At 44.9% G+C, this 27,861-nt stretch overlaps 1 protein-coding gene across 1 annotated transcript in view; it reads right to left on the reverse strand.

The window, feature by feature from the left end:
- SEL1L3 (SEL1L family member 3) overlaps nt 1-27,861 on the reverse strand; it is a 92,470-nt gene that overhangs the window by 11,430 nt on the left and 53,179 nt on the right. The window contains exons 12-19 of the mRNA XM_081120819.1: nt 21,987-22,106; nt 20,563-20,703; nt 16,886-16,948; nt 13,725-13,901; nt 12,179-12,306; nt 8,218-8,301; nt 1,175-1,265; nt 961-1,045 (exon numbers count right to left, since the gene is read on the reverse strand). Coding sequence (XP_080976945.1) covers nt 961-1,045; nt 1,175-1,265; nt 8,218-8,301; nt 12,179-12,306; nt 13,725-13,901; nt 16,886-16,948; nt 20,563-20,703; nt 21,987-22,106 — 889 coding nt within the window. The remainder of the gene's footprint in view (nt 1-960; nt 1,046-1,174; nt 1,266-8,217; nt 8,302-12,178; nt 12,307-13,724; nt 13,902-16,885; nt 16,949-20,562; nt 20,704-21,986; nt 22,107-27,861) is intronic.

The following is a 27,861-nucleotide window of genomic DNA, read 5'->3' on the forward strand; positions in this document are numbered from 1 at the left end:
GAGGAAAAAGTTTTGTTTAAGAATGTATGTATATCACTCAGAAAAACCAAATCCATGTCAGGTTGTTCAAAAGAGGGATTTCAACGCTGGGAAGGGCTCACCAGGGGGCTGGAAGAGCTGAAAAGGCAAATGGTAACCCAAACATCAGCAATGCAGGGAGCTACGCCATCCCTGGGAGAAGGGTCAGCTGGACTGCCAGGCAGGAGCTAGGACCATGGAAATGCAGCCACTGCCAGAGACACAGCCCGAAGCAGAGAGAAGGAGAGGAACACTTGGGCTCCCCCACTCCTCCCATCCTGCAGTCTCCTGCCAGAGCCTCCCACTGGCTGACACTAATCAGAAGCCCTAGCCCGGCCGGGCGTGGCTCAGCGGTTAAGCATCGACCTAGGATCCAGGCGATCAGGGTTCGATTCCCGGTCAGGGCACATGCCCGGGTTGTGGGCTGCAGCCGATCAATGACTCTCTCATCATTGCTGTTTCTATCTCTCTCTCTCCCTCTCCTTTCCTCTCTCTGAAATCAATATATATTTAATAAAAAATAAAAATAAACTTTAAAAAAAAAAAAGAAAAAGAAGCCCTAGAGCAAAGGGTCCTGGGAACTGTAGTTCCTGGGGGTAGCCCCCTACCACACAGGGCAGGGCAGAGGAAGACAGGGAACCCGTCTCAGGGCAAGGCGGCAAACCACTGGCTCAGAGGCTCTCTCCCCAACAGCTTTCTCTTTTGGATCCTCACTGCTGGAAGAAATGGTGGGTCCGCCCCTGCACTGGACAGTGGGTCAGGAGACATATGTTGCATGAGGCAGAGAGCAGAGTTCAGCCACGATCTTAATAGCAGAAGCGTTGCACTCTCTCCTAATTGTTTAGAAACATCACACTGCACATAAAGCCGTTAGATGTTTCCTCTTACTAAAGATTAAAAGCCTGCACCTCTTCAATTTAGTACCCATTTTTCTATACATACCAAATGAAGGAGCATCGATTTGAAAAACGGAGAAATTATAGTATCTCCAAACACAATTAACACCCAAGTATCTCTTGGCCAGGTCCTAAGGGGGTGAAGGGAAGAAAAAGTTAATTCATTAACATTTTGGCCAAGTGACTAATTTTGCCTCCTTAAAACCCCAATTCATCATCCTTAACCTTAGAGCTTCTATTCAGAGAATACATTTACTTACTGGCCTCTCCTCACAGATGTGTGCTAAATTTGTCTGTGACACTTCAATTCCCGTTTCTGCTGCTAAAACATAATACAGCAAAGCTTCATGCCTAAAAATAGATGATTAATAATAAATTTCATATAGTGGCTCTTACTAATATTCACAGAGAGCTTGATAGTCAAACATAAGGGCACACAATAAACAGTTCTTTTAAAAGCACAAAACCATGAGTTTGTTGTTGTTTTTTTAAAAAAATAAATACTGTTGTTAAAAATACTGCATGCACTGATTTATTTTCTGTCTTAAAGGCTGAACTGGCAGATAAGGTTGGGAGCTAGTTAATGCAACAGCTACCTCTACTGGCCAGATGGTATGTCAGCTGGGCTGTGGAACAGCCTCGGGTCCCTGAATCCTTCCATCCTTGCTTAGAGGAGATAGCGGTATTAAAACAAAGTCCTGTGAGTGTTCTGTTTTGTGAAAGGCTTTATGGGGCTTAGGATTCTGAACAAGCTTAATTAAAGCTGAGCTTTTGTGGCGCATTAGGAGTCTGGAAAAAGAGAGGCAGTTTACAAGGGGGTCAACAGCAATGGCCAGAAACACGTAGGAATAAATTAAAGTTCGGCACCGCTAGTAGCTGAATAATTGCAAAACAATGAGACCCCTTCTCATCTGTCGAAAGGGTGGCACACGATTCATAATACCAGTAACAGCAAGGGCTCGGGGAAATGGACATAGTCCTACGGCCACCGCTAGCGGGAGGGCCAATTTATTTGATGGTTCAATGTGGGAAGTCGTAAGGATGCACAGTCCCCTTGCCCAGCAGTTCTCCCCATGAGAGTGCATTCTAAAGAAACAATCAGAGACGTACAAAGATTCTGGGGCAACAGTTTATGGCAGAGCTTCTGATATGAAGGAAAACGTTTTAAAAATGGAACGACCTTAAATATCTGAAAATCAGTGACTATTTAAATTAACCCACGGTGCAGCCACTGTCAGATGAGGCCATGAGAAATGATGTAGCAGAGTATTCAAAAATGTGGAAAGATGTCTATGCAAAATTATCTGTTCGGTGAAAAAAATAGGCAGGATAAAAAACAGTGCAATTCCATTTTTGTATAACGGAAATAAAACTGAATATGCACATGCACACACACACACGCAGATACATACATGCGGAGAGAAAAAGAAAACATAAAATTATCTACCAAAATGCTAGCAGTACTAATCTCCAGGTGGTGAGACTACAAGTAATTTTTATTCTTTACTTGTGAGTTATCTGATTTCCTCCATTTTCTTTATGTCACCCAGTTTATGAATAAAAATTCATTTTAACTATAAAAAGGTGTTTCGAAAGCCTCCTTATTTTAAGACAATCTCCCTCGACTGTTGCTCCACCTAGGAGGTGGTTTAAGGAAGGGTGGGGGCGGCTGGGTTAGGGAACAGGGAGGCGGATTCTGAAGTCACCTCTTCTACGCTGCTAAAGAAGCTTCTGGCAGACCATCCCTCGGGACGGAGAGAGGTGACTGGGGAGTCAAATTAGAACAGCAGGTCTTCAATCAGACACGCTGCAGGTCACGGGCCACGTGGCTGCTGAGTGAGCTGATTCTCGGTCTCCAGGACACCTGAGGCAGCCGACCAATTAGCCATGACTCATTCCAAAGAGACACGAGGCTAGCTAAGCAGTGTCCCCTGCATGGGCAGGTCGGCTAACAAGCCTACAACTGCAGCCAAAACAGCACCGAGAAAGACCCATTTTTTTTTACATCAACAGCAAAAATCATGTTTGGTGACCAGAGAGGCCCAGCACCAAGTCCCTGTCATTCTGCAAGAAGGTCCTGTTTCAAAGGTCTTAGAATGTGAAGTGTCTTCGAGACACGCGGGCTTGCGCTGGTGCCTCAGTTTCCCCCAGGGATGAATGAGGGAACGGGAGGGTGTACATTTGCCAGCCCAAGCTCAAGCGCCGAGCTGGCTCCCCCCCAGCTCCCCCTGATGCTGCGACTGCACGGATGTGATTCATGTTGTTACAATGTAACGAAGTGAGTCGCTCTTAGACAGCAGTCAGCAGACGATGAGAATTTGCACCGGGGGCAGGAGCACGAGGCTGGCACTCCCGTATGACAGAGTCACTATGATAAACTTTTCAAAGACAGGATCTCGTCTCTGAAGTCACTCTGGTGGTGGCAGAGGGACGGGAAAAACAAGTTTTATAGGAAGACTTTCACTGTACAATTATTGTATAAGCCGCGAGGAAATTTCATAGAGCCCTCATGCATTTCCTCTGAAGAGGCGCAGTAATCCATCAAAAAGAGAGGTCTAAAAACGCCGAGGTCAACAGAGGTACTGAGCAGAAATCCACCTCTGCCTTCCATCTTGCAGAAGCAATCACCGGAGGCCGGCGCACCCCGACTCCACCATCTGTTTTCACGTAGAGGGGACTGAACTACGGGCGAGGGTTAGAGCACCGGGGCCCAGGCTTCCGAGCCACACCGCCTCTGCAGAAACCCGTGCACATCGACTCTCCCTCCCAGCCTCTGGCTCAGGAACTGCCTGAGAGTATTGATTACAGATATTTCTATACTCCTATTTATGGAACAATTGTGTCCTCAGCATCTGCTATTTGCAGGAAGCCCCAAAACAAGCCCCCAAACTGTACTGCCCTTCCAGAAATTTTCTCAAGGTTTAGGAAGCCAGCCAGAGCTTCCAGTTTTATTTCCAATGCACTAAAGTGAAACTGTCTCCCAGACAGTCATTCTAACGGGGAGGTGGGGGGAGTGGGGAGAGGAGGAAATTTAGAGGAAGGCACGAGGTTAGGGGCACATCTGCTACCCTCCTGCTTCAAAGTCGGCACAGACACTCAGAACTTTCCTAATGATGCTCTGGAACCAGTCTTGGGCTGCTGGCTGGGAATTGTGAATCTGATCACCTCTGAGCAGGTTCTCCAACAATTGTATTACTTTCTCTGTGCTCCTTTTTAACAAAGCCTGAAGCGGCTCAGACTAAACGGGTGAAAAACAATCCTGGGGTCTCAGTGGAATTCAGGACCCCTGCCCTATTGCCAAAAGGTGAATCTCTTACGACTGGAACTTGGCGTGCCTACTTGTCTTGCCTCCAGCTCGTCATAATGGGGCAGACCTCCTGGGTTAAGTATTTGGGGTGCATTTAAGACAAAGGACAATAAGGCACATAGTTCATAGATAAATACGTGCAGGGGCAAGGCAGAGAGAAATGGAACGTGACAGCCGGCCTCTCCTTAGCTGATATCCCCGGTGTCCGAGGACAGCCTCAGGCAAGACAACACCATTTCCTGCGTTATGCTTACACAGCAAAAAGCCCTCTCCTCCAACACGCTCCTCTTTTAAGCTATCCAATGTAAATCTTGGAGCAACCCAGGGAAGCACAAGCTCATCAGACTGACATGTGTAATCTGAAAATAACGTCCAGAATGAATTCATTCACAGAAAATGTAAAAAGGGGATGGACTTGGGACATTGATGGATGATTTAGTTCTGTTACAGCAAAATAGATGGTACCAGGAAAAGCCATGTTGTGGGGAGGTCACGCTCTCATATTTAACCCTGGGGCAGGTTTGGGGACTCGGAGAGGTGAAAGCACTCTGCCTCAAATAGATTTTGACAAAAATGTCCCACTAAAACGGCTACTAGTTCTTTCCTGTTGATATGAAAGGCCTCAAATTCAGATTGAGATTTATCTTTAACAATATGTTAGCACCAGCATCAAGATTGGCAAGGATACGGAGAAACAGAAATGTAAAGATGATTGGCAGGAGAGTCAACTGATAAAATCTTTCTGGAAAACAACTGGCATTATCTTATAAAGTCCAACATGTGACCCTCTCCTAAGTTTATATTCTAGAAACACTCTTTCTATATGGGTCAGGATATATATAAAAAAATGTTCATGGCCACACTGTTCTTATAAACAAAAAATGGGAAACAACCCACATATGTGTTAATATGAGAATTGTTAAGTAAATTGTGGTATATGACAGCAGCAAAAATGACATGCATCAAAATATATGAAACTCAGAAACATCATGTTAAGTGACAAGAAGCAGTTGAAGATTCATGTATAATAATACTCTAATAATAGAAAGTTCAGAAACAAGCCAAACTAAATCTATTGCTTAGAAATACACCCATATATAGCAAAAACTATAAAGAGAGCAAGATTCAGGATGATGGTTACTTCTGGGTACTGGGGGTGGGAGGAGTTTAATCTGGGAGGGACATACACTGCAGGGGGAGTCAACAGTTCATTTTCTTAAGAAGGGTGGAAGGTTTACAGGTGTTCATTTTATTGTGCTTTGGAACTTATATATATATCACATATGATTTTGTATGTATCAACTCTAACAGGACAAAAGACGAGAAAAACAACTGCCATTTCTCCAACTCAAATGCTCAGCTCCTTTTCCCTGGGTTCTTTCAGGCTCTCCCTTCTCTTCACCATTATTCACAGTTGTTTGGTGAAGCATCTCAGAACCCAGCTCTGTCATGCCCCTACCCTCTCCCAAAACTATCAATGGCCTAGCCGGCATGGCTCAGCGGTTGAGCATCAACCTATGATCCAGGAGGTCTCAGTTTGATTCCTGGTCAGGGCACATGCCCGGGTTGCGGGCTCGATCCCCAGTTGGGGGCTTGATCCCCAGTTGGGGATGCGCAGGAGGCAGCCGATCAATGACTCTCATCATTGATGTTTCTCTCTCCCTCCCTCTCCCTTCCTCTACCTGAAATCAACAAAAATATATTAAAAAAAAACAACAACAAAAAAACTATCAATGGCTCCCTGATGCTCCACAAATTAAGTAAAAGGTATATAACCTTCCATTCAAAATTCCATAAAGTAGCACCTCTTTGGAATTGTTGTATATCATTCCTTTTTACAAATCTTACCCTCAAGGCAAACTGGGTGGCTTAACATTTTCTAGACACTCCCAGAATTTTCCTCTCTCTTTACTTTTGTTCCTGTGATTCCCTTTACAAGAAATGCTGTTCCCTGCATGGCTAAGTGGACATTCCACCCATTCCACCCATCTTTCAAGGCCTCCATTATAAAGGCTGGCCTAAGTCCCCCAAACCAGGTAGCATCTTTTCCTCCTTAGAATTCCCAATGTTCTTTATATACTGTTCCTGGCGCTTAAGTTATATTTGTTCTATTTGCCTTAGTTCATTCACTCAACAGTTTCTGAGCACTTCACAGGTGCAACTAAGTGCTGGGCATAAAAGTCAGAAGATGTGATCTATGGAAGGAACAAAGGGAGTAAGAAGTTAGGCAAGACTTCAGGGCATGTGCAAAGGCCCAGAGGTCAGACAGAACATAGGCCATGTGAGAAATTGCTGGTACTTCAGCATGAGGAACAGCTGAGGCAGCAAACTACCCCAGGCCCTACTTGTTGACATCCCTGCAGCTCATGGCAAGGCGCCCTGCATGTGAGTGGCCTCAGTAACGTCTGCTGAACTGAATCCAAATTCATAGACAGTGTAGAACACACTTAATTCCTCCATCCCCTCCACATAAACACACACAAGATATCAATCTCTTGCGGCTGAATATTCTACAACAGCAGGCCACAAAAATCTTAATTCATCTTGCCTTTCACAGCAAATTTTTAAATGTTAAACTTATGTTAAATTCAAAAACAGGCAAAAAAGCTCTAAGCTATTGATAGATCTTCTGTTTATGGGAAAAAGTGACAGACATCTTGGGGGGGATGTTGGTGGCTGTTTACAGATGTGCTCTCCCTTTGGGAAAGCCCCACATATAAACACTTAAGATATTTGAATGCAACGTTAGTTCCCCCTAAAAAGCTTGTGAGGAACGAAGGGTCGGAAGTTTGGAGGGTGAGATTATAGAATGAGCTAACATCAAATCCGGGAGTTTTGCAAGTTGAAACAGCACAAATATAAGATGTATCAATTAGAAAATAATAATTTCATAAAAATTTCTTTCCTGCTGTGCAAAGTGAGGCCACAGATAATAAACTTTCACAGGATGTTAATAATAAACATTTTTATTTGGTGATTTTTTCACTGGGCTCATTTCCTCTGCATTACCTAATTTAAGATTCTCCATTACCGAGATGCTATCTGTTGATCACATGGGCACCCATGGACCAAAGGAGAAAATGGTGTTCTTTTGGACTTACATTTAAATTTTTAATTAAGGTTCGCATCAGAGTATGATCGATGATACGTCTGGCCTAATGTCTCCGAGGCAGTGTTCCGAAGGGATATGTGCTGATTTGCATAGCCTTTTTAGTTATTACTGAAATACCCAGATCATTTCGGCAATAAACCAGCCAAGAAAATGTAGCCCAAGGGGAAAGCAAGACGGAGTGCTAGGACTGACAGAAGGGAAAATGAAGCCAGGTGGAGTTTGGAGAGGTGTGCCCTTATTTGTAAAATCAAGTAACAGCAAATGGGGGGAATTTGCAGGTCTCATGTGCAGCGTCATGGGGTGTCCTTCATCCCACAGAGAAAGGATGAGGTCTGCTAACTCCATCAGAGGAAGGTCAGAAAGGGGAGCCTGCTTGGCTGTGACATCAGAGGTCTTGTGAGTGACTTCCTGCAGTCCCAGGTTCCTGGCCACGGGAGATGCAGACCAATACCTATGGAAGGATGCAGCCTAAACCCTAACTCTCTGCTTCCCACAAACAAGGTGGGAATCCCGCACCTCCTGTGACCTGCCAGCGAGAAGCAGTGAGCCAGCTAAGATCCCCTGCGCTGTGTTTAGACTTTAAAACCAAGAGAAACAAACCTGAAGGGAAGAGAAGTCAACACATGCATGCGTCTCTCAACTTGATGAATGTGGATGCTCCCCCTGGAGAACTAATTTTTGTATATAATTAAACATGGAAATGCTATGTTTTCCAATCAAAAGCCAATCAGTCTGTGATACTCCGAATAGTATTAGTGAGAAGCCATGATTTCCTTGCAAATTGCTTTTTTGGTTGCATTTTAAGCTCCATCTTGTAAGACGACAGTGACAGCTTGCAAGGCAAGGGCTGAGAGAGGTCGCGGTACCGTGGGTCCCGAGCTTACCATGAGCCTTCCAGGTAGGCGTTGAGGCCCTTCCGAATGACGTGGCCCAAGTAGCCGTTTTTCTCAGCTATGTGCTTTGCCCACCTGAAAAGGAAAGGGGAGAGAAAACTATCCAGACTGTGGCAAATTAAATGATTGCTTTTTTTCTTCGTATGATCTCAATAAATCCCACTTGGGGAATATTTTGCTTGTTAGAATTTCGATAGAGCAACAAACCAGAACTGAATGTTAAGGAGGTAAAGAGATGCATTTTGAGAACTTTGCATTCTGGGCCCTTTCTTAGCAATGCCAAGGAGCTGTCGTTTATGGAAACAAAGACAGGAAAGGGTCCTCGTGAACAATGTCCACCAAGGTAGGAAAAGAGGATCTTTACTGTGACATCTGTATGGTAATTGATATTAATTTTCTTGTCCTACCTTTATTTTAGAATGGGGATTTATAACATTGTCTGGGTATTTTTCTAATTTTATTTTTTGTTAGTCTTTATCTGAGAACATTTTTTCCATTGATTTTTAGAAAGAGTGGAAGGGAGGGAGGGAGAAAGAGAGAGAGAGAGAGAGAGAAACATCGATGTGAGAGAGAGACATCGATTGGTTGCCTCCTACAGGTGCCCTGACCAGGGCCAGGGATCAAACCTGCAACCCAGGTATGTGCCCTAGATGGGGAATGAAACCCATGACCCTTCGGTATGTGGGCCAATGCTCTAAACACTTAGCTACACCAACCGGGGCTTAATTTTATTTTTTAATTAAAGCTGACATTCAATATTATTTAGTATTAGTTTCAGGTGTGCAGCATAATGGTCAGACAATTATATACTTTACCAAGTGGTCTCCTGATATTTCAAGTACCTACCTGGCACCACACATAGTTATTAGAATATTACTGACTATATTCCCTATGCTGTACTTTACATCCCTGTGACTATTTTGTGAGTACCAATTTGTACGTCTTAATCCTTTCACCATGGAAAAGATCATTTTTACCAAGAGCTCTAGTACTTCATTAAAACATTTCTACTGATTTATTATAAGGTTTCCCTATTTTGTTTCTGCTCCCTAATTTATCCTGGAGGGGGTTTATCCATAATGAACTAGCCTAATTTCCTCTTTAGATTTATAATCACTAAAAGACTATTAAAAGAATACATAACTAACAAGCTAATGAAATGGGGATATAGAATAATTTTTTAAAATATTTGATTAGTATTAAAGAAAGGGCAAGAAAAGAGAAAAAAGGTACAAAACAGATGTGACGATAAGAATAAATAGTAAAATGGTAGATTTAAAACCAAATATATCCTAGATAAATGTATGTGCTCTAAATACATCAATTGAATACTAAAATTGTCAAACTGACTAAAAAATACACAAAAAAACCCCAATTATATGCTGGTCACAAGAGACACAGATAAAATAAGGACAAAGAAAGATTGAAAGTAAAGGAGTAGAAAAGAATAGAACGTGCAAATTCTAACCCAAAGAAGGCAGCTGTAGCTATACTAACATCAAAAAAGGGAGACTTTAAAGGCAAGGACCATCAATGGAGATACAGAGGACACTGCAAAATGATAAAGGGGTCAAGGGGGAAGGAAAAATAACTCATTCTACATGACCCAATAATATTATTCAAAATACCTAGTGCAAAATTGACAAAACTGTAAGGAGAGACAGGTAAGTGTACACTCATAGTGGGAGATTTTAACACACTTCTTTCAATAACTGATGCAACAAGCAGGAAAAAACCCATCAGGAAGCATATGGAAGATCTGGCCAACACAAAGAACCAACTTGATGTAATTGATAATGTAGGTAAACTGTGCCCAACAAGCTCAGGAACCACATTCTTTTCAAGAGACTATAAAGTTTATCAATATTGACCACATGCTGGTCATAAGGCAAGCCCCAACACACGTCGAAGGACTGAAGTCACTCAGAATACATTCTCTAATCATAGTGCAATTAAGCTAGAGATCAGTAACAAAAGGATAACCGAAATCCACGAAATATATGAATGTTCACACTAACTATCCCAGCTAACTAATAAAAAGCCTCAAGTCTGTCTCAGGCAAGCTTCATCACTGAGTTCACGTCAGGCAGATTTGCTCTCAAAGGTCTTAAAACACCTTTTGGAGAGTGGACTATAGGTGTGAGGGTGATCTAAAGCAGAAGGCTGCAACTTTTTCTATAAAGGGTAAGAGTAAATATTTTACACTTTGTGGGCCACATATGGTCTCTGCTGCATTTCTTTTTTTTTTTTTTCCGGTCTGTTTTACAACACTTTAAAAATGTAGGAGGCATCCTTAGCTCATTGGCAGGCCACATGTTATGTGTGGGCCACAGTTTGCCAACCCCTGTAAAACATGATCAGATATGACATCAAAAATGTGCCTCCTGTCCACTGTTCTCTAGAAAGCCACTGCAGGACATGTTCTACCAAAATGCAGGAGCAAACCAAGGAAGAGGAAGGAAGAGGGCCCAGCCAACAGGACCAGAAAAGCCGAGATGAAGGGCAAGGGAACCCCCACGATGACAGCAAAGTTCATCTTGGGAGGGCAGCTGCGTCCTGAACGAAGAATCCAGGAGAGACATCACCAAGAAGATTAAATTAATAGAACACCCGGTGGGTGGGTCTGGACAGACTGAGAGGAGATTTAGACAAATGAAGAAGAATTTGGAGATCAAGTACCTAGAAAATGGTAAGTACATAAAAAGCCAAGCAACTAAAGGACAATAAATATAATCATCACTCCATAGAAAATAGAAAGTGGTGCAAGAAAGACAAGGTAGTCACAGAATACTATGTGGCTCAGGTGTGAACAGCATTTCCATAGTCAAAATAACATAAACCCTGATGCCAATCTAACCGAAACAGTGATGTGCTTATTGGGAAGATGAGGGAACAAAGCGTAAGCGTGAGGGGAAGCAGGAGGCAGCGGGGGGAGGCTGCCTGTTATGCGGTAGAGAGACCGCCACAAGGTTCTCTTTGTCACAACGGGCCATCAGTAGGCAGCGCCTACAATGAAGATGACGACAAACAGTGGGATCAGCACGTCACCTAGCAGTAGATGCAAAAGAAAAAGAAGTTAAAAACTGAAGGTGACCTATGCGTGGGAGCAGGAGACAGTCTGGGGGGAGGTAGGCAGAGGCGTCCTGTTTTCTTTTTATCAGATTACTTTTTATTTTTAATTAAATTCTTTTTATTTTTGTCTTGTCCAATTATTTGGATCTTTAAACCATGTGAACTCTACCAGTTTTTAAACTGATAAAAATAATTTTTCCCCTTTTTTATTAAGAAATTTTAATTTTTTCTTCTACTCTGCCACCTTGACTGAAACCCAATATGAAAACAGAATTTTTAAAAGGCAAAACGAAAGAAACTCTCTTTTTCCAGGCACAGTGAATATAGTACTGTAGTCCCCCCCATCCACAGTTTCGCTTTCCGAGGTTTCAGTTACCCACGGTCAACTGCGGTCCAAAAATATGAAATAAAAAAATTCCAGAAATAAGAACTCACGGGTTTTACATTGTGTGCCATTCTGAGTATGGCGATGAAATCTCGAGCTAGCCCACTCTGTCTGCCCGACACATGACTCACCCCTTTGTCCAGCGTCTCCAGCTGGAGACACTCCCCGCCCATTAGTCACCGAGTAGCTGTCCCGGTTATCAGATCAACTACTGAGGTATCACAGTGCTGGTGCTCCAGTCACCCTTATTTTACTTAATGGCCCCAAAGCACAAGAGGAGTAATGCTGGCAATTCAGACATATGCCAAAGAGAAACCGTCAAGTGCTTCCTTTCAGTGGAAAGGTCTGTGCATGCAGGAAAAACCACAGTATCTATAGGGTTTGGTACTATCTGCTGTTTCAGGCACCCACTGGGGGTCCATCCCCTACCCGAGGAGAAGCGGGGACTACCGTAGACAGCTTTCCCTTCACAGACAACATATGACAGATTCTTACACAACGGCCTTCTCGGGGTCCCTGGGGAACGTCTCCAGGTTGCCTGTTATATAGTAGAGAGAACACCACAGGGTTCCTTCCATGTGTCCGCCTTGCGCAGCCTTATGGAAATATTCGCCGGCTAAAGTCTGTGAAGAGAGATGGACAAACGTCACTCTCTCCTTGGTGAGGAGTCCTCCTGGCGGGGCTGGTTTCATCACAGAGCTGGTATTATCACAGGCTTATAATTTCTGATATCTTTAAGAAACCCAAGTCAAGTTCAAGGAGGACAGCCAATCACAGAAGCCAGCCTGTGGACATGATAACCTCGACCACAGCTATTCTATTGATTAGGCTCGCCCAATAAGTAAGGTGACATGTAACTACAGATATCATTGTCATCGCATTTGATCCTCACGTAACCCCTGACAGCAAGACAGAAGACTGTATCAGAAGTCACACCGGGTGAAAATTCAGGCATTTGCTTTTCTAACCCCGCTTAAGACCTTTCTTCAAACTCATGCACAAAAACTGCATTTCCAGAAGGAAGGTGAGAATTAGAAAATGACAATGAAAAAATCCACACTCCCAGATGTGTGGGTGGGTTTTACAATGCATAAAGATATACAGCCTCACGTGCAGTCAGAGCCAGGTAGAGGGGGGAAAATAAAACACTTAGGTATATGTTCTGCTGATTGCTATTATTTTTCCAAGGCAGTTAGCTGATCTTTTTAAGCCTGGGCTTTGGAGTCTGACAGGCTTGGGTTCAAATCCCAATTCTGCTTCTTACTAGCTGTGTGACCTTGGGCATGCGAGTTAATCTCTCCATCTGAGAGATTTTTTTTAACTGAAAAATGTGGTGTCTGATAGAATGTAGCATGAAAGGTTGTTGCGAGGATTAAATGAGAAAACAAATTCTCCAGGTTTAGCATGGTGCTTCAAGAAAAATGACCTTCTGATTCCCCACCCCGATTTGCTGCTGCCCATCCCATAAATGTCCACTTCATTCTCTCCATCTCTATAAATGCCGTGTGCTCCGGAGTTGTCCTGACTCCTCTCCCCCCTCACACTTCACAGGCAATCATCAGCAAATCCCGTCACCTTGACCTTCAAAATATATCCAAAATCCAGTCACATCTCAGCCCCTCTGGTGATATTGCTGATCCTTTCTCACTTGGATTCAATGCATCAGCCCCCCTGCTCCCTCTCTTGCCTACAAGCCTCGTCTCTGTTAGGATCCAGGAGCCTTTTAGAACATAGCACATCCTGCCCAGTTCTTTCCCGTCTTGCTCAGAGCAGCTGAGTCACACAATGACCTGGGCACCTGCCTCCCTGACCACATCTCCCACCTCCCATCTCCTAGGCTTTCTGCTGCTGCTGCTCTGCTGTTCCTCGAGCTTCTTCTCCAAGCTTTTACCCTGGCTGTTCACTTTTTCTGGACTGTTCTTCCAGACATCCACAAGATTCCTTTAGGAGCCCGTTCAATGTCACATTATTAAAGGCCTTCATGAAGGGTTCATGAACCAGTGACTGCGCAGCTGCCCAGTTTGTCTCAAGTCTTACTCACTTGATTCCTCCCAGGAACTCCTGGGAAAACGCCATCCAAATACAGGACTCCAAGATTGTATGATGCATCTGGGTTCCCCATTTCTTCCGCTTTTAACCAATATTTTGCTGCTTTGACATAGTTTTTCTTGAATTTATGGTAATACCATCCCAGACCATTGACTGCCTGATGCAATCCCTGGATTTTAGAACAACAAGAAAGTAATTGTTTTTGTTGTTGTTTTTTAAATTAAACCCAAAGAGAATCAACTGTTGTGAGAGCATTCTGTATGAGTCTGAACAAAACATCTCCTGTCTCTTTTTTAGGGCAGATGGCATTAGAGAAAAGCCGAGCGCTAGAACACATGAGCCCGCTTCAGTGTCTTCCCAGGTGGATTTCACGCGGCTGCCGCTGGGATTCCTGCCTTCCAGCTCAGCAGCGCTGTTGGCCCGGAATCATCACTCAGCTCCTCTGGGCTCTGACACGGCGCCCTTGTCTACAAAAAGCCTCTTATTGTCCTGCAGTATCAACAGTGCCCTTGACACCCATGCGCGCTGGGCTGCAACAGGCGCCCCAAACCTGCCCTGGTGGGGACAGTTTCTAGGTGACCCAGCTGCCCATCTGTTGATGACTCTGTGCTAAACACCAACAAACCCTCTGAGGGAAGCAGCTGAGACATCCTACTTGCAAAGCACAGGTGCTTTGTGACTGCTCAGCATCCCAGCTCGGGGCTAAGGCAGAAGGGGAGGGTGGGAAAGAAGGGAGGAGGGTTTCTGAACTGTCTGAGCCTGGGGCTGGTACCAGGGAAGGGCTGGTTTCTGATTCTAGCCTCAAGCCTCCTTGTTCTGGCTGAGTCACACTCTCAGGTGGCCTCCTCTGCTTTCCCCAGGTGCTCCCACCTGCTTTCACTGGCGGCCTCCAGCCTGCTTGTTGAAGGCTCAGGTGCCTGCAGGGGTGTGTGTGCAAACCTGGGCACACAGTGCTCATTCCTCCCTTCTTGCCAGACCGCGAGACCATGAACAAGCAGGGGAAACAGGATTCCAGGTGCAAACAGTGCCCTCGCATGTGTGAGACTTGTTAAGTTAGAGCTCAAGTGTGGAACCAAATCCTTTTCACCTCCATTTTCACAAGGGTGTCCCTTAACAATAGATGCCAAGATCCCAGCCTGCGCCTTTCCCATCTTCATAGGTCCTAAAGGCCACACCTCCTAGTCTTTATGTGGAATCTGGTGCCAGGAAGACCAGGAAAAAGAAACTAACAAAGCCCATTCACAGTGAAGCTCCATGAGGGCAGGGACCTCTGTTTTGTATCGCAAGCATGTACATTAGTGCTTGGCATAGAGTAAGGGCTCAGTAAGGATTTGATGAATGAGTGAATACCACCTTTTGAATGTTCATGCTCAACAAAATGGAACCCAAATCCGACACCCTGAGGAGCCAGAGTAGGTTCAGATATGCGGGCCCCCAAGACAGCTGACCCTTGGGAAAGAGTCAACGCCATGTGTCCTGTCTAGAAGCATTCTTCTAGAGCGTCACACAGTACCAGGTGCAAGGCAGGCTCCCGATGGGTCTTGCAGAACCAGTGCATTTCAATGACATAATAGACCAGGTCATACTGTAAAGAGACCAGAGCTAGCTCTGGAACAGACCTACAGAGTGGACACATGGCTTTGCAGTGCCTCCCTCCTGAGGCCACAGGCTCATTCAGTTGTAACTGCCACCACTCAAAATGCCCAGAGAACTCCTTTAGGAATTGTATTTGGACCAAGTTCAAGAACCCTGCAAGAAACCTTGTTTTATTTCTTAAATACTCATCCCTTGTTCTGGACAATTACTGCTCAGTCAACAGATTTGCCTCCAAGTGACTTTTGGGTAATTCCCCAAGTCAAGCAATGTGCCACCTTCACCACAGTGCCTGACAAAGAGAAGGGCAATAACTCCCTGTGGGTGAATGCGTGAGAGTCACTCAACACTTCTAAGGATGTGACTAGTCCAGGCCATAAAACTGCATTTTCCCCAATACTCACTAAGCCTGGCTAAAAATACACGCAGAATAAAGCACATCAGATACCAATCGATGCCAGAAATGGCTACAGAGATGCAAATTTCACACCTGCCAGGAAAGCCCCCACTGCCCCACTTTAGGGTGCTCTGAAACAATGCCTTCTGGGACCAACACTCAGCTGCTCTTCTATTTCTGACTGTAATTTGTGTTGAGGTCAAGAGCCAGTGTGCACTTCAGTGAGTTCCCTTCTCCTGGGTCATAGGCCCTCTTGCTACCACATAGGTGGAGGGAAACCTGTTGGCTCTCTCACTCCATGCTCCAACTTCTAGGACTACAGAAAAAAAGACGCTCTGAGCTCCCTAAAGAAAGGAAATGAGGAAGACCAGCCTGGCGACTTCAGGAGTCTGTGATAGGGCAAACTTGAGTAGCCTTGGGGATAGGGAGACATTTGAGAGCCAGAAGGCCTATAAAGGGCTTGTTAAGGTTGTAACATTACAGCAGTGCCTACAAGTCTATTTATTTGCAAATCTGTATGCATGTGTGAGTACATGTTTGTGGGTGTGCATGCATTGTGCATGTGTTTGCACACAGGGATAAGTATGCTTGTGGGGGTGTGGGTATGTGTGTCCACCCCCTCAACAAGTGACATTATAACCTCCATTCTGTAGTGCTATATTGAAACTAGCTGGCTTGATGACAACATTGAAGGGTAAACAGTGACAAAAGCAAAATAATTCCTAAACTCAGCAATAACCTTGATAAACAGCCCTGTTATTCAAGTGTGGAGAAGCATATGGGCATTGGACATGACAGGGTTAACCTTCAAAGAATTAGGCTTTTGGTTTCCCTAATTCAATGGCATTTATATCCATTCACTTTCAAGGAGCCCCCCCCTGCTGCTTGTTATCAGGGCAGCCTTGATTATAATTTTAGCCTTCAAACAAAATTGGCCTGAATTCTATTGACTGGAAGTGAATTCAGCCTTTGAATTTTGCTGTCCCCATTGAAGCAGGATTCTGTGTGTGTGTAGCTCAGAAAGACTAATGTGATGCTGGCGAGCCCTCCCTCCCCACTCCATCTCTACCTTGGGGCTGTGTAGAAAGACGCTGGCCATTTACGCTCCTGAGTGGGTGTGTGTGGTGCAAATGTTTTCCTCTGACAATATGCGAAAGTGTTACCTTGGAAGCTGCTTTCTTCATCAGCTCCAAGGCAAGCCGTCTGTTCTTTTTCACTCCTTGACCCTAAACAATGATAAACAGCAATGATTACGAAGAAAAAAACCCCAGCATGCACTCAAAAATATCACTCAGATAGGTCAGTGTTTGATATAAAATACTTAAAAATAAAACCCAAGCCCTCTTAATTATAGACCTAATCTTAAAGATTTCTATAAGCAGTGCTGTTACAGTATCATCATCATCATCATCATCTTGCTTATATCTGTGGGGCAGAGGCCACCAACCTCAGCCTCCCAGCTTAGCATCAATACAAAAGTCCCCATTTACCATCCATTTACTTACTGGCACACCCGCCCGTCAACCCACTGGTGCTATTGGGAGAAGCTATGATGAGGTTAAATGAGTTTGGTCATCCAGGATGTGTTTCTCTGGGGATTATCCAATTTGCAGTCAGACAAAGCACTTTATCTGTGTCCGACAGGCAAGAGTTCTTAGTCTGCTGTCCGTCTGCAGCCTCCCTGGGTCCTCAGGGTGGGACACTGTGGCCTCAGAACCAGCTTGAGAACCATCTCTGAAGGAGTTCAGACCCCTTAGAATCGGTGTGTTAGACACTGACAGGAACAGACAAAGTTCCTCTCGCAAAATCAGGTTTTCCAGCAGAGGTGTTTTGTGCACTATGGAGAGAAATGGCTTTGGGGTTCTTGTTACAAGAGAGGCCCTCAGTGGGACCGTGTTGAGATGAGACGTCTGCAGGAGCACGTGGGGAAATGGTGAGGTGGGAGGGGTCCCTTAGGTCTCTCTTGACACGGGTCTGGCAATGAGGGTGGCAGGCAAGGGAAGCCAGGTGACAATCACTGCTTCGTCCAAACTCACTCAGAGTCTGTTATGGACACCCCCCGCCCCACGCGCCCCAAGGAGTCCCGGTCTCAGACTCAGTGGCTGACGGGGTCACAGGAATATAAGGGGAGAGGGCTTTGCAATGAATCCAGCTTTTAACTCTAAATATTTAGCTCTATAGTAAACGAGACAGCGCTAGTGAACATTCCTGTTCATTAACGTGGGTCAAGCCTGTCATCTTTAATTCTCACAGCAACCCCACCGAGATACGACTATCACTCTCATCTGAGAAATCTGCCCACACAGTGAATGAGGAGTAGAGGCAGGACTTGAACCCAGGCTGGCGCGCTCCAGAGCCCAAGAGTATAACCCCCACGCTATATTTTCCCCTGTACGTTCCAGTTCTATGCTGAGAAAGTATAACGATTCATAACCTCCTTGCAGGGCATGGACCTTGGCTACAGAAAACACGCAGAATGTATTTGTCTCTATAGTTTTCAGGACCCAAAATAAAATCATGAATCTAGCTAAAGGTTAGATTACATACACCACATTTCTATTAGATTTTAACTTACCTATTTAATAAAACTGATGAGCTGAGCAAAGTGGGCGATGAAAATATTGTTCAGAATTGCATCATGGCCTCATTTAATTAGAGAGGGAGAAGAGAGGGAAGAGGGCATGAAGCTCCTTGGATTAACTAGAGGCGTCAGTGGGACAAACTTGTTTAACTTCTGAAAAAGCACCAGAACCACAGGATATTGAACCCAAAGTTTATCTTTTCCATCTTCTTTATTTTGAAGAAATAAAACTGGGGCTCAGAGAGGCTGACTTACCCAAAACCTCATGGTTGGATCTGTAACTAGAACTCAGATACTCTCACTTCTAGGTCAGGGGTTTCCCAGTATATTTGTTGTTTAACCAGAAGCGGGATAATGTCCTGCACAAAGACTTCTACTACATTCAAATCTGAGTAGTCCTGGGAGTTGTGAAGTGAGAGAAATGTAAAGTCCTGGCACATAGTAAGTGCTCAATAATATTCACTGAATGAATGAATTGAGGACAATTACACAGTGAAAGCCAAAGCTCCGTCCTCATGTGGACGTAAAATGGCATGGGCCCAACTGTCTTGGACAAACCACAGCCACCGCTGTGGCACCATCTTTGACTACAATAAGCTGGACGCACACACAATACAACAAGCCAAGCGCACATCACTGTCCTGCACAGTTGAAAAGCCCATTTTCTGCATGGGGCTCTTTCACACGGAACACACCTAAAGAGACCTTCTGGCCACGGGTAAAAATCTTCCTTTAAATGCTGATAAAGGGCTTCCTTCATCCCACTTAGGAATAACTCACTTAAAATGCAGTAAAACCAAAAAAGCTTTAAGTTTTGGGAAATCGGACCCTAAGGAAACATCATGTCACCTGCAGAGTAATTTATTTTTGTATTTGCTTCTCCCTTTAGACGAAGAGTTCCTGGTGGGCAGAAATAAGATCTGAATCATGCACTTTGGGCAGTGACCAGTCCCAACTCTGGTGGACAGCCCCTCTGTGCTGGTCTCTGCCCTGTCTTCCCCATCAGTGCGTGAGCCCCCTAGGTCAGGAATGTGGCTCATGCATCCATATGTCCCTCCATCCAGCAGAGTCTGGCATTTTGTCAGCCCTGGATGGGTGTTAATTGAACAAATACACAAATGCATTGGCATATGGCTAAGAATCAAACCATTTCTATGTTGATTTGACAACTGGAAAGAGAAAGTCCAGGCTATAAATTTGGAAACCATAACAACTGATAGGTTTTAAGGCTTTGGAAGGTTAGAAACAGAGAAAAGTCATGGTTGTTAATCAGTGAGTGGCCACAGCTGTGGATCTGGAGATGGGCCTGGCGGCATGAATCCACGCCTTTGTTTGAAGACACTTGCTCTCTGGGGGCAGCTGCTTTCTTTGGGTATGGACATAGGGTCCAAGGGTTTTCTTACCAGAGCCAACAGTTTTTACTTTTCCCAGATTGGTGAATTGATGTCTGTGTGTGGGAGTGACTCTGAAGCCAGACTGCCTGTATCCCAGTCCCAGCGTTGAAATGTACCAGTTGTGCGACCTTTCTGTGCCCGTTTCCATATACATATACAGCAATAATAATACACCGCAGTGCCTATCTCGCAAGGTTGTTGTGAGAATTAAATACGTTCATACATGTAAATCAGGTAATAAATGCTCCATCACTGTGAACTATTATTATTTTGTATGAAACACAGAGCATTTTATAGTTCTCAAAGCCCATTCATTATGTTATTTCATTCAATGTGTGGCCATCACCGTTGTTCCATGAGATCAGGTTAACTCCAAGGACACAGCAGAGGAGGGACTTCACCTCCATCCTGTGTCCTGGGTTCTTTCCACCTGTCCCCCTTCTCTCCTATGGCTTAAAAACCAAGATCTTTGTTTGATCAACAAGACTGTTGGGATCCAGCCCAAAGAAACACTTTAAGCTGTATTTTAATGACAATGCTGCTTGGTGGCAAAATTGCAGCACCTTTGGGGGCTAGTGGCCACACACCAATCCATAAAATACGGTGTCTCTTCCAGAATGCCACAGCTCTTGTAAAAGTCAAGAGAATCCAGGTGTCAAACATAAGACTAATGATTAAAAATGAGACCAGGGGACTCCCTCTGACTCTGCCTTTTCAGCAAATATCCTTTTTCATTAAGAGTGACAGAAGCAGACACTAAGTTTCTTTGGTTCTGGACTCCCTGCTTGACTGCACACCTCCAGGAAACTGCTCGGAAAGGCTGACAAGAATGGCACAGCTTCAGCACCAAGTGAGTGATTCTTACCTTGAATAACACAATGGCATAGTCGTAGATTAACGCAGGGTCCTCGGTCTCCAGGGCACCCTTGGCGTACCACTCAATCGCTGCTTCGGGATTTTTGGCCACACCTTGCTGCCCCCAGAACAACATCTGGGCCAATCGTTGCTTCAAGACAATAGCAATTTAGAATAATGACTTTCCTGTGTGATGCTTAATGTAAGGTTTTGAAAGGTGGGAAGGCAAACCTGGCTTGGATTGTGTTTATGTTGACAACCAAGAATGAGATGGACACGTTACCTTCTAACTGGGGGCCAGAGCCCTACAGGTGGACTTGTGTAAATGCAAGTCCTTGACACAGCTGGAAATGATGCCTAAGGAGCCAGAGGCACGTCTGCTAACACTCTGGCCCCATGTAGGCCTTTCACTGTCCTTCTTTCTGCTTCTTCTCTCACCCCCTTTTCCTTTCCCCTCCCCCACCCCCAATTTCCACCAAATACAGCTTCCAGCGAAGTTATCTCCTGAAACGTTAGGAAGACTTCTACAGAGGGCGGGAGAGCTGTTACTGGAGTGTCTGAGATGTGTGTGCTTGTCTATGTATTTATTCTTTTCTGTTTTTTTCTCTCTTTCTGTTTCTGGTCTCCTGCCTGCCTGACAGACCCAGAGGCCTTTCCCAACACTGTGTGCTCACCAGGAGCGTGAAGCCAGAGCTAAATCCTTTGGGAAGGAGGCCCCTGCCTCCGGGTGCAATCGGCCCTAGCGGCTCCAGTCAGGGCCTCTTCTTCATAATCAAGTCAAGGCAAAAAGGCAGCTAGGGGGGTTCTCCAACCTCCTGCCCTTTCTAGGTCCTCTTAAAAGTCCATCCAAAAGACATGTTCAAGAGACAGGGTCAATCTTTTTGGCACATGGTTTTCCATTATTCTAGCTGCATTCATGGCCTTCTCGATGCCCATCTAATCTCTCCTGCACCCCAAGATGCCTCTTTTTGTTTCAATCTTATGCACTAAAAATGTCCACTGGGAGTCTTTAGGGCTCATCATAAATACTGTGGCACCTTCTCTGTCTGGGTTCAAGGAAGGACTACACTACAGGCCACCCGAAGTCGAGAATGACCAAGTGACTTGCTTTGACCAATGAAATGAGAGGAGGGACTTGTGACATTTTCTGAGAAGAGGCATCAAGAGCCAGCCTGCGATGTGTCACGGCCGTGATCTTGCTGCTGTGGTTATAGAAACATGTGTTTTGTTGAAACGGGTTCTGTTAGCTTGGGCTCCTAGCAGACTATGAGCGCACAGCCCAAGCCAACCATGACAATGCCCATCGGACAGGGAGTGTGAGCAAGAAATAAACCAGCACTGCTTTAAGCCATTGAGGTTTGGGGTTTTTTGTTACCACGGCATAACCTGGGCTGTCACCACTGTGAATTTCAGGACAGTGAACCGAGTTCTTACCTGAGCTGCCGCGTTGCCTCGGACAGCTTCATGCTTCAACCACATAAAGACGTCTCCATCTTCTTTGGTTTGTACCTTGAGTATTTCTTCATCTTTTAGTCTAATTGTTTCAACATATGCCTAAAAAGGAAGGAAGGAAGCAAGGAAGGGAGGAAGGAAGAGAGGGAGAGAAGGAAAGGAAGAGAGAGAAAGGAAACATCAAAATGATATGGGCATGCAAAATACTTTTTTTTTTTGAATCTTGTGTACTCTTTATTTAATTAATTAATTTATTTTTATCAATATGCCTCTTTTAATCTCTATAGGTTCCCTCTCCATCTCCTTTTACCCCCTTGGACTTTATTTTTTCTTCTTTTTTTAAATGTATCTTTATTGTTGAAAGTATTAGAGATGTCCCCCTTTTTCCCCAGTGACCCCCTCCACCCTATACCCACTCCGCTCCCAGGCTTTCACCACACTATTGTCTGTGTCCATGGGTTATGCATATATGCATATAAGTTTTTTGATTAATCTCTGCCCACCCACCCTCCCACCCCTCCGAGATCCCTCAGTCTGTTCCATGCTTCTATGTCTCTGGATCTATTTTGTTCAGCAGTTTATTTGGTTCATTAGATTCCACATATGAGTGAGATCATGCGATACTTGTCTTTATTCTTAAACCAGACATTGCTCAAGAGAAAACTATATGAATAATTGAAATATGAAGGTTGTCCACTACATATATCATCAGATCAAGTTCTTTTTAAATAAATGCATCACATCCAATGTATCTAAATGAGTATTTTTGTTCCTATAAAAATTTATAGGAGGGCAAAATTTATTCCACTTCTACTTCTAGCCCTTAAGCGTGTTCAGAAGTCTTCTTTTGTGCCTCCAATTTCAGAGCCAGATTACACGTAGCATCAAAAAAAGGTAAATCAATATTTTCTAAGTATAACCTTACTTTTTTATCCCAAAGTGTTATTATCCTGCATGACTAATCCTTTTTTATTTAGCAGGCTCAGCTTCAATATCTTTTGGCTATTTCCAAAAATTAAATCCAACTTGCAAAGAAGAGGGCATGTTAACTGTGAGGATGCGCTAGCAGGAATGTGCTAGAGGCGCTACAGATGGACCCGAAGGGAAAGTGCATAAAATGTTTGAATTTGTGAACAGCCTCCCAGGTCTCTGAGTCCTCTGAAGATAAGAAGACTCATTTTGAAGTATAAATTTTGGCTGTTTATAAAAAAACTGGCCTCATTGTCTCACGGTTTCCCCTTAGGCCTAATGAATTCTAACAGCGCCGCAAGGGGGCCTGCAGAGGGCTTCCCGGGCCAGCGCAGCCACAGGCAGATGGTGGGAAAATTGGATCTTGACAAGCTGGGCAAGAAGCCTCAGAGAATGAGGAGCTGATTTCCCTTCTGACCTCTCTGTTGGGTAGTTTAACAAAGTACTTAGATTCACAAACTCGCCTACAACCCCATTCCTGAGGTCTTTCAGCTGCCTTCTCAACACTGTCAGCGTGTGGAGCCAGAGGTCCCTTTCAGGGGCACTTGGGCACTGAGACTTGGGGACAGTGCAAGGACTCGGAACCCAGCAGGTATTAATTCCTGCCAGATGTCTAACTTGGGAGGCCACCAAGCGAAGAGCAACAATGAGAATTATGATGCCCACGGCCTCTTATTGAAACCAACTGTGTGCTGGGTGTTTAACAACTGTTTGTTGTGCTTTTCGTTTCGTCCTTACAACAGGGCTGTGACCCAAATATCACTGTCCTCAATTTATATGCAAGAAAAAAACTGAGGTGCAGAAGGTGAACTCAAGGTCACCTTGTAGAGCTGGCCCTGGAAGCCAGGTTGGCTTGAGTCCAAAGACAGGGCTCTGACCAGCTCCCCCATGATGCCCTCTGGAGAGAAGGACCTGGTATCTGCCTGGGCACAAGCCACTCTATATGTTAACTCTTTGCCAAGCGTATGGCCAATGAGAGGGTACTCCAGCTCCGACTCCAGGGGGCGCAATCGTCCGCGATGAGCCTGTAACGGGGAAGCCCGACCTGCTCAAAGAATGGAATTCTCAGCTGGAAGTTCTTGGTTCAACTAGAGGGTTTGGATTTTGGGTGGTTTTTCTTCTTCTTCTCCTTAATCTTTTCAAAGGGAGAGGGAGAAAGTGAGGGAGGGAGAGAAGGGGGGGAGAGAGGGGAGAAAATGAGGCAAGGACATAAAGAAGGGAGAGAAAGCATGGAAGAGAAACAGTGGTGGAGAGGAGAGGGAGGGAGGGAGAGAGATGGAGACAGAGGATGGAAGAAAAAACCTGCCAACTCTGCGGCTGGGGAGCAAAGGCCCTCAGCAGCGCCCCTTTTCCAGAGCATCTGCATTCTCTGGAGTTGTGAAATGTGACGACGCAGCCAGCACCCCCGAGAACTCAGGAGCAGGGCCTTTTCAGGGCCCACACTTAACTGTGGGAACCAACATTAAGAACCTGCCTGGGGGACAGGGTATGTGTGTGTTAAAATCAGCCATAATGATTGGCTCCCAATAGGGGGTGTGTGTGCTCTGTTAGAATTTAACATTTTGGGATTTTAAAGTAAGAATGGGGGAATATCCTGTAATGATGGAGAGACAAGAAAGCAAGTGCCCAAGATTTCCCAAACAGGGGGTGCGTATACTGAAGAGGTGTGGAACACAAGAGAGGCAGAGCTGACAAGCCACTGCCTTGGGTACTGTCCATCAACACTGAATACTGGTTGCATCACAAAGCACCAGAGTCGACAAGAAATTACAGTCTCTTTATGCTTATCACTGGACTGGATGCTCTGAAACCCCAGCCTGTCCATCAATGTATCGGTAAACACTGAGCCCCAACTATATGTCAAGCACAGTGCTGGGCACTGGGGTCACTAACATGAATAGACAAGGTGACTGTCTCGGAGCTCACAGTCTACTGAGGAAGCCAGATGGATCTATGATCCGGTACCTAATACCCATCATAAGAGCAATGGCAGGGAGGTCCCTGGTGTCAAGGCCCATAGCAAAGGGGTGATCAGGGGGAGGAGGTGAAGTTTGAGCCTGTGTTCAAGTAGGAGGAAGGGTCAGCAGGCAGGAAAAGGCTGGTGAGCGTGGAGAGAGAAGGCCAGGCAGAGGAGACCAAGGCTGGGAGGTGTGGCCAAAAGCTTCCTTTCTCCAGGGTGGGCAGGCTGGGCGGGGATGGCTGAGAGCCGAAGTTAGGGCAGCAGAGAGAAATCAAGTCCAGGAGCATCTCCTACGTCAAGTGATGGGCTGGGCTTGGTGCTTCTGGGTCAATACTTCTCAACACTGGCTGCACATTAAAATAATCTGAGGAGCTTTTAAATATCACATCAACATATACACATATATGCATATTATACGCCTGGGCCCCACCCTCACTTCTATAAGACAATGGGGTGGAGCCTGTGTAGATGTGTTCTTTAAGCCACCAGGTAATTCTGATGCGTAGCCAAGTTGACAACCTCCACTGTCCACAGCTCACTTTGGCCTCCATAAAAACAGCACAGAAAGGGACAAGACTAGTGACAGAAAGGCCAGTTAGGAGTTAGATTAGTTTGCTAGGGCTGCTGTGACAAAATACCCAGGCTGGTGGTTCAAACCACGGACATTTATTTTCTCACAGTTCTGGAGGCTACAAGTTCCGAGGCCTCTCTCCTTAGCATGCGGATGACCAGCTTCTTGCTGTGTCCTCACATGGTCATCCCTCTGTCTGTTTTGTCTGCATCCTAATCTTTTCTTGTAAGGACACAAGTCATGTTGGATTACGGCCACCTAATGACTCCACTGAACTTAATTACCTCTTCGAAGGCCCTATGTCCAAATACACTCACATTCTGAGCTACTGGGGGTAAGGGCTTCAGGAGGTGAATTGGGCAGCAGGAGGCACACAATTCACCCTTAACAGGAGGCTGTCACGGCGGCTCAGGGGAGGGACAATGAAGGACAAATGCAGGCTGTGGCAGCAGGGATGGAGATGGGAAGAGACAGATAGGCGTGAAAGCTATTGGGGACTGTAACTGACAGGATGATGGGGGATCAAAGATGACACCCCGGTTGCTAGCATGGAAAATGGTGCCATCGGTTAAGGTGTTTGTGGGGACTGGAGGGGAGGAGATGCTGAGCTCCCTTTGCAGCATGTTAGGATCGCGGGGCGTAAGAAATAGCTCAGCTGCAGAGGAAGGTCTGAGTGTCATCGGTATGTGGAGGACAGTGGAAACCAGGGGTGTGGATGAGCGAGACCCCTGCCCTCTAGCAGGTGGAGACAGAGGAGGCTGTGAACCAAATCTGGTAGAAAAGCAACTTCTGAAGAGTGGAGAGAATGAGAGGAACTCATCTGTCACCAAGCCACAAAAACAAACAAAAGCCCCCAGAGAGTCTTCTTTCTCTCCCACCTGAGCAGAGTCTCATGAAACCGTAAAGTGACGGGAAGTGAGATTATGAATAAAGGAGAGGAAGTGATGCGAACCGTGAGTTACATAAAAGAGACAATGAAACAGGAATCAAGAAAAGAACTTTTGACGGATCCTCGGCTTGTTAATTAGAGGTCTGGCCTCCCATATCTCCTCATCTGTTACGTGCTGCTGGCGAATTAATAGATTTCTCAACAAAAGGACATTTACATCAACGTATGACACCTGCTTAGGTTCTCAAGCAGCCATTAATCACACATTCTTAAGAAAATGAGCTATGATGCAACTCTTCTAACTGTGTGATTCATATCTGGCATTCTTAATCATGCGACTTTTCAGCTGCAAGATGGATCATTTTTATTCATCTTCGCCGGTTCTGACCAATTAAACATTTTCTTTCATAATCATAACGTTTCATGTGTCAAATCTTCAAAAGAAAAGGAGCTTGTTAGCAACATACCATTTCCCGTTGCTAATTTATGCTGAATTAGAATTCTTAAAAGTGTAATATATACATATAGGACATCATTAACACATCCAGGCTTAGTAGAACAATGGTAATTCTGTTTCATGGCTTGATTTTGTATGAAATGATTTTCAGAATAATTAGAAAAAAGAACTTTATCAATTAAATTAATTCCTGTCAAATGGAGGTCAGAGTTTGCACTTGGCTTATATGCACCGAGAGAATACATATGATGGTAATAAGAATGTGTAAGTCTATTCAAAAGAAATCACTTTCTAAGGGAATCAGATGTCTGTACCGACAGCCTTTTGGTGTTTTAGAGCCTGACTCATGTTTAATGTTCACCGACGGCATGTATCTTCGACTCATTTATTTCATAACTGTACTGTGGTCACTGTAGATTTCTTTTCCGGAAACCATCATTCCCAATCATCAAAGCACATGGTTTCTGCACTGTGGGTTTCTGAGGGAACAGTGAGTGGTCTAGTTCCCAATTAGCGGCTCAGCCTGATTCCACGATCCTGACCTAGCCGGGCCTATCCCCTAGGCTCACCCAGAATAAGCAGGGAAAATCAAGAGCTTGAGCCTAGACCAAGGCCAAATCTGGCAAAGCAGTGTACACAGTGTCTATGGCTGCATAAACCCAGGCACCCCTTTCATTTATACAATGTCCCTGGCAAAGTGGAGTAGTTCCAATAGAGACTGTGTAGGCAAAGCCTAAAATATTTACTACCTGACCCTTTACAGAAAAAAACTGCCAACTCCTGGCATAGACTACTGGCGCTTCTCTCAACTCGACCACCTCAAGCGCTAGACATGAAAACATCTTAAATCCTTTCTGGAGAAATAAGATATAAAAAATACATTCCAAGAGGCCAACCACGTCATGGTCTACTCCCACCAGATACAGATCTCCACCCTTTGGAGGCAGCTCCCCTTTATTCTGACACTGTCTCCTTTACTGGTGCCCTCTTATTTGCTGTCATCCATACAAG

This window comes from Miniopterus schreibersii (assembly GCF_964146895.1).
Source record: "Miniopterus schreibersii genome assembly, chromosome: 1".
Classification (NCBI taxonomy): Eukaryota; Metazoa; Chordata; class Mammalia; order Chiroptera; family Miniopteridae; genus Miniopterus; species Miniopterus schreibersii.